At 58.0% G+C, this 6,914-nt stretch overlaps 1 protein-coding gene across 3 annotated transcripts; it reads left to right on the top strand.

Annotated features, from left to right (window-relative positions):
* The first annotated feature begins 1 nt into the window (after position 1).
* Positions 2–6,583, top strand: RHOC (ras homolog family member C). 3 transcript variants are annotated; one of them, XM_082380526.1, is made up of 5 exons: positions 2–24; positions 3,817–3,980; positions 4,521–4,641; positions 4,979–5,109; positions 5,973–6,583. In XM_082380526.1, exons 2-5 carry the CDS (start codon positions 3,825–3,827, stop codon positions 6,144–6,146), a joined length of 582 nt encoding a protein of 193 aa, XP_082236652.1. In that variant the 5' UTR covers positions 2–24; positions 3,817–3,824; the 3' UTR covers positions 6,147–6,583. The 3 variants fall into 3 exon arrangements, with proteins under 3 accessions (XP_082236652.1, XP_082236653.1, XP_082236651.1); XM_082380527.1 differs by lacking the exon at positions 2–24 and adding an exon at positions 83–309; XM_082380525.1 differs by lacking the exon at positions 2–24 and adding an exon at positions 466–879.
* The last annotated feature ends 331 nt before the right edge of the window (positions 6,584–6,914 follow it).

Raw genomic sequence — 6,914 nt, forward strand, 5'->3', positions numbered from 1 at the left:
CGGTCTGCCACTAGGAGCTGGAAGGTGGGCAGAGGCAGAGTCCTCAGGGGTCCCGTTCGCCGCGCCTCGCCCCGCTGCCCACTCCTCCACAGTCCCGGCATCTCCCCCAGACGCCGGGGCCTCTCGCTGGGCGACCCTCTGGGGCCGTGAGCGGGGGCCGTGGGCGGGCGGAGCCAAGGGCCGCCAGGCCCGCCCCACCCCGCGAGTCGCCCCTCCCCGCCGCGGCGCTGGAGGAGGGCGGGGCGGTGCCCCTCGGGTCAGTCTCTGCCTCCGGCACCGGCCGCGCAGCTGGAAGCGGCGGAGCGGAAGGTATCCCGGGTTGGGGCTCTGGGCGGCGGGGTCGTTCTGGGAACTCATCCCCAGGAGAGCACTTCCCCCCTTCTCCGCCTGGCAGGAGCTCGGAGCGCCGGCCGGGGAGGGGCTTTGGTCCGAGCGCGGGCCGCCTGCCCTCCCTCGTACGCGGCGTCTGGGCGGTGCGGGGGTCGGGCCGGCTCGGCCCCTCCCTGCCCTCCTGGGCTGCAGTGAGGGGCCCCGGGAATTGCCCCGCAGGGCCTCTCGCCTCTTGGTGTCCGAGTCGGAGTCAGTTCCCTTCTCCTCCCGGCTTCCCGGAACCTGCCCGGCCGGGCGACGGGAGAGACGGCAACTTGGGTCTTGGCGAGGGAGCCCCAGCGCAGACGCTCTAGCTCCCAGGCCTGGCGGCCCTCTGTGGACCTGGGCTTGGGTGTGGGTCGGGGCCCGAGTCCGGGTTGAGGTGGGAATCCCCCCCGCCGGGCCGGTGGAGTGGCGGGAATAGGGGCGGGGTGTGACCGCGGGGGCTGCCACTGCCCCGGGGTTCTGGACGTCGCCCTAGATGGTTTCTGGAGCCGGCCTGGAGTGGAGGTACGGGAGATTGGGAAGGATCCAACCCGTGTGCGTGTGTGTGTGTGTGTGTGTGTGTGTGTGTGTGTGTGTGTGTGTGGTTTTCAAGTTGAGGAGGAGATATCTGATTTCTTCCCTAGACCTCAGGGGTGGTGGGCAGGGTACAGCAGAACCTGGTTCATCCGGAAATCTAGAGAATGAGGAGACGGCAGCTGTTTTATTACAGGGAAGATCCCAGAAGTTCCAGGGTCATTCCAGGCCCCGTGTGGGGTTTGGTTGCCCCTCTTAGGGTCAGTGGGGCAGTTCCTCAGGGGCTGCCTCTCACAGGGAGCTGTTGTTCTTGCCATCTTGGCGTTGGGCCTGGTGGCCTGGCCTGGCCTGGGCCAACTACTCTTCTGAGCCTGAAGGGAACGTCTTCTAACTGAGCTCTGGGGCTCTAGGTCATTTAATGCATGCCCTTGCCCTGGAGTTCTGGCCTCTGCCCACCACCGTCTGGTGCCACCTAAACTGCCTTGCCTGGGGTGGGGAAGGGCAGCGGTATATTCATGCCTAAGCATTTGGTATTCACCCCAGTGGTGAATGCTCTCCATCCCTCCATCCACACTGCCCATCCCAGGTTGAGGCTACCCCAGCCTGTCTTCCCACAGTTGGACCAATGGAACCTGTGGGAGTAGGTCAGGGAGCTGGTCACCTGGGTGGAACTTCCAGGGGCCCCCCTTTTTTTTTTTTTAATTAATGTATTTTATTTATTTTTGGCCACGTTGTGTCTTCGTTGCTGCGCGGGGGCTTTCTCTAGTTGCGGTGAGCAGGGACTACTCTTCGTTGCGGTGCGCAGGCTTCTCATTGCAGTGGCTTCTCCTGTTGCAGAGCACGGGCTCTAGGGCACACGGGCTTCAGTAGTTGTGGCACAGGGACTCAGTAGTTGTGGCTCGTGGGCTCTAGAGCACAGGCTCAGTTGTTGTGGTGCACGGGCTTAGTTGCTCCATGGCATGTAGGATCTTCCCGGACCACGGCTCGAACCCGTCTCCTGCATTGGCAGGCAGATTCTTAAGCACTGCGCCACCAGGGAAGCCTGAGACCCCCTTTTCTGAAGGGTGGTTTCTGTTTTTGGAGGGGATCTGCTGGCAGGGTGAATGCCTTCTTGCCTGTTTTGGGGGTATCAGAGAGGGCCCCTGTTGTGATGGGGAGAGTGTGGCCGTGCCCTCAACTCCTATAAATTCCCTCTGATTCATATCCACTTGCCCTCATCCCACTGTTGTGCGTGTGTGTGTGGAGGGGAGGGAGGCCACCCGGAATCCCACTGCTGAAGAGAGCTTGCCTTGGGCTGGAGTATTCGCTCCCTAAAAGGCAGACCAAGGCAGGGCTGTGAGGTGGTGGTGGTGTGTGGGGAGTAAAGGAGTTCAGCCTAGTTTGACAGGATGTGGGACTGAGAAAAAGCCAGGTTTGGGGCAGAGATCAGGTTACCATCCCCTTCTTTTTTAACTACTCCCTGTGTGGTTGGTGCTGGGACTGGCCCTCATTTGTCTCTTTTTTTGGGGTTCCTCCCAGCACCGGCTCCAGCCCCCGCTTCTCCCAACAGCCTCCACTTCATCTCAGGCCCAGAGCCCGCCCTCTTCCTCCTGGGCTGTAGGCCTGGGAACTCCAGCCGGCTGGAGGTCAGCTCCTCTCCCCAGGGAAGGAGGAAGTGAGGCTCAGCTTAGGCGCGGGGAAGCTGGGAAGGTGTGATGCACTGTGCAGATGCTCTTTGGTGTGTGTTGGGGGCAGGGGACACATGGAAACCCTGGGAAGCTGACTCCTTGCCCTGAGTCACAGGGAGGGGTGGGCAGGGCCTCAGGGTGAGCTGGACAGAGTGGAGGAAGGGGCTGTTCCAGGGAGTGGGTGGAGGTGATTCCCTGGTGGATTATTCTCAGTCGCTCTGCTGTGGTGGATGTGTGGCTCCCTACAGTGTGGTCATTGTCCCCTGCCTGGGGCTGAGTGACCCAGTGTAGCTGCCAGGCCCAGGAGGAAGCAGGGGGAGGAAGGCAGGCTGCCCGAGTGTGGGCTGTGGGCACTGCCTGGACTGAGCCTCCTTTGTGTGACTCGGGGCTCTGGGGACCGGGCCAGGGTGGGCCAGGGAAGCCTGCTGGCTGCTGCCGCTGCCCTCTGTCTGGGTTTCCCTCCCTCTGCTCTCCTTCCCACCTCTGGGGTGATATGTAGAAAAGCAACAGACTCTAGAGTCACACAGCCCTGCTTTGAGTGCCATCCCTGCCACAACTCTGAATTCGTGTCTTAACCTCAATGAATCTCACTTTCCTAGTTTGTCAAAATGGGGAGCTCACTACCGACCTTCCAGGCTTCTGGGGACTGAGGGAGGTGATTTTTGTCCAAATGCCCACCATAGTGCCTGGCACCTAGGGGTGTGATAAATATTCTTTCCCTTACCCACCCTTATGGGTAGGGACTCTTCGTTTTTCGCTGGGCAGGCATGACTTGTGCTGACTGAGGGACAATGTGTTCCAGATTGGACCTTCACAATTATTAAACTTTAAAAAGTATCAAAATCCTGGTAACAGATACATCTGACTTGAAACCCTGATATGTAGAATAGATAAAAGCTTGCTCTTCTGGACACATCACTGGTCCCTGAGCACCCCTTTAGGTGTCCAGGGGCCCACAGTTGGTGAGTGGATTAGATTAGAACTCATGCTTTTCTGTCTCCCAAGTGGGTGGTTCTTCCACCTCCCACTTCTGTATTCTAACCCATGGGGGAGACCTGTCCCTGACCTTGAGATTAGGAATTTCAGACTCAGTTGCCCGAACAATTGGTTCTTGGCAAGAACTTGCCTGAGCAAGCCCCTTTCCCTCCCTCTTCTCCCTTCACTGGATGCCTCGGTTTCCAGGGAGGTCTTGGGGGCCCCAGAGAAGTGTTTGTGGACTTACTGGCTTTTCCCAACATCCCCACTGCCTCTTCCCTACCAGCCCCAGCCATGGCTGCCATTCGAAAGAAGCTGGTGATCGTGGGGGATGGGGCCTGTGGGAAGACCTGCCTCCTCATCGTCTTCAGCAAGGATCAATTCCCAGAAGTCTATGTCCCTACTGTCTTTGAGAACTACATCGCAGACATAGAGGTGGACGGCAAGCAGGTAAAGGCGAAGAGCCCCTTGGAACCACGCCTGCCCCCATCACTTATGGACCTGGGATGTCCGTGCTCACCATCCACCCATGTCCTTGCTTCACTCTCCCTGCTGGAACCAGTGGAAGTTAGGAAGTGAAACTGCAGTCTTAGGAAATCTGGATAACCTCCTGGTTTTTTACACGCTGGCTCTGTAATCTGGGCCCAGTCCCTTTGCCTCTGGGCTTAAGCTCCCCAAGCTGTGAAATGGAAATAATGGTAAGGCCTCCTTCGAAGGGTTTTTATGAGTATTAAATAAAATAGTGGCGCTCCCAATGGCAGCTCAAACTGCACAAAGATCAAACGCTGTTGTCTCAGAATTTAAGAAACTCACCTTAGTTTATGTTGTGTGACAATGATTAGCAGTATCCCTGGCACAGAGTAGGTGCTCAATAAGTAGATGTTCAGTGAACCTAAGGGACCAGGATTTCAGAGAGGACCTCTGGGTGGCAGGGTGTGGGGTGTGTAACTGGGGCCCTCAGGCTAGCTAAGCACTGGCCCTGTGTGTCAGGTGGAGCTGGCTCTGTGGGACACAGCAGGGCAGGAAGACTATGATCGCCTGCGGCCTCTCTCCTACCCGGACACTGACGTCATCCTCATGTGCTTCTCCATCGACAGCCCCGACAGCCTGGGTGAGGGGGTTGGAGGGAGGGGGTTGAGAATCCCTTGGAATCAACCAACCAGAGGGAGCTCTTGCCTTGGCTCCTTTCAACCATCTTCAGAAGCTGTGTGGGAGGGTGCGGGGAGCCCCGTTAGCCTCCTTCCCTGTGGTGACTCTGGCCCTCGGAGGGCTCAGGGGAGGGTGTGTACTGTGAGCGGGGTGGGGGGTGGGGGGCGGTGGGTTGACCTGTGAAGGGACTATCATGCTGAATAGCCTCTAAGACTCTGCCCTGGGGAGACAAGGGGACCCAGGGGAAGCCTTCTAGCCTAAGTGGAGGCACCAACACCTGTTGGGACATGTCTGTGCAGAAAACATTCCTGAGAAGTGGACCCCGGAGGTGAAGCACTTCTGCCCCAACGTGCCCATCATCCTAGTGGGGAATAAGAAGGACCTGAGGCAAGACGAACATACCCGGAGAGAGCTGGCCAAGATGAAGCAGGTGGGTGCAGCCTCTGGGCTGGGAGGCCTTGGGGAGGCAGGTGCCCTCTGAGGGCTTGCAGGCTGGTGAAGGAGCCTCCCTCCTACTGACTCCCCGTGTTAGAAGTGACAGTAACGTCCACCTCCTACCCCCTGGGGGCCCTTAGGGTCTGACCCAATATTTGATGAAACTGTCAGAGTACGGTGACTTGTCCAAGGTCACTTGGCATTTTAATTTGTCTATTGTCCACGGTTTGGCATTGGGGCTATTAAGATGAATAAGAAAATCCTTGCCCTCAGGGAACCGGGTTCTTACAGTAGATGTTTTGCTTGAGGTATGCAGGTGGAGCCATCAGAGTATACCTGGGGAGGTGTGTGGGCTGCTGTGGATGTGGAACGGAGGGTATTCTGAGTGGCTGGGAAAAGGCCCAGAGTGAGGGAGCTGGCTTATTTGGGGACTTGGTAAGTGGCTTTCTAGCCAGAGGATGAGTTGATTAGGGAGAGCTGCCAGGATAAGGAATCTAGACTATTCTTTGAGGATAATTATGGCAAAGTTTTAAACTGGGGACAGATATGGTCAGAGTCAGCATTTTAGAAAAATGATTCTGGCAGCCATAGAGGATGGATTGGAAGAAAGTGAGAACAGAGGATGGTAGATCCTCACTCAGGCAAGAGAAGAGTGTACGGTGGGGTATAGGGCTGATGGAGAGAATTTTGAAGGTAAATTTGAGTCTTGGGTCTCTAGCTCAGAAGCTATCCACAGTGGCCGGGGCTTGGATGCTTTGTGGGGTCAGGGCTGGAGGAGATATTTGTTCTCGTTACAAATATGGGTGAGGTGCACCTAACCAGCAGCTTCCTTTGACCACTCTCCTTCTACCTTCCCAGGAGCCTGTTCGATCTGAGGAAGGCCGGGACATGGCAAACCGGATCAGTGCCTTTGGCTACCTTGAGTGCTCAGCCAAGACCAAGGAGGGGGTGCGGGAGGTGTTTGAGATGGCCACTCGGGCTGGCCTCCAGGTCCGCAAGAATAAGCGCCGGAGGGGCTGCCCCATTCTCTGAGACCCCCAAGGCCTCCCCTCCTCCCCCACCTCCCTTCACAGGGGTGCAGAAACTCCCCCTGCCCCCAGCAGCCCCACCCTATTAGGGATCCCTGCTGAAGGCTCCCTTTCCCAATTCCCTCCTGCCCAGGACTGCATCGCGCTTCCCCAGCCCTGATGGTGGTGGCCGTAGGCCCCGTCTCAGCACTCTGGGAACCAGAGCACAGTCCCTCCTCCTGTTGCCTTGGTCCAGGGGTGGGGCTCTTGATCCCTTTGGTCTTCCCCAGAGGATCATCACACCAGCACTTTATACACTTCTGGCTCACAGGAGAGTATCTGGGGTAGGGAACTTGGAGGGTGTAACCCGGAGTCCCGGGCCCCTGGTGTTTCTGCTTTGGGCAGGGGCCTTGCATCTGGCTGTACTTGGTGTGGGGCATGAATAAAGGCCACAGGCTCCAACATGTGTGTGGCTTCCTTTCTCTCCTGGTCCCTGTGAGCCTGGAGTCCCATCTCTCCAGGGTGCTTGCCAGGCTGGCCCCCTGTCTGCAAAGGCAGGACTCCCAGGCAGGCAGGGTGGAGTCTTGGAGAAAAGGATGAGGTCATGCCTGGCTCTGGGCCTTGGAGGCGGGTGAGGGGAGTGGTCTGGAGCACTGGGCTAAACTTAGAAGCCAGTGGGTGGCTTCCCTGCCACCTCCCACTAGGTTTCCTCCCCAGGACATGGGGGTTGGGTTCCTTTGGCGGGGGAGGGGTATGGCCCTGGGCTGGTGTGACGGTCCCACCCTCCCCTGTG

This window comes from Balaenoptera borealis, assembly GCF_965194805.1.
Source record: "Balaenoptera borealis genome assembly, chromosome: 1".
Classification (NCBI taxonomy): Eukaryota; Metazoa; Chordata; class Mammalia; order Artiodactyla; family Balaenopteridae; genus Balaenoptera; species Balaenoptera borealis.

What these genes read in the sequence shown, in the direction of transcription:
- RHOC (XM_082380526.1), top strand. Translation starts at nt 3,825, where the DNA reads ATGGCTGCCATTCGAAAGAAGCTGGTGATCGTGGGGGATGGGGCCTGT. An exon ending in CGACAGCCCCGACAGCCTGG is followed by an intron (nt 4,642 to 4,978) that starts GTGAGGGGGTTG and finishes ATGTCTGTGCAG; the next exon opens with AAAACATTCCTGAGAAGTGG. An exon ending in AGCTGGCCAAGATGAAGCAG is followed by an intron (nt 5,110 to 5,972) that starts GTGGGTGCAGCC and finishes CTACCTTCCCAG; the next exon opens with GAGCCTGTTCGATCTGAGGA.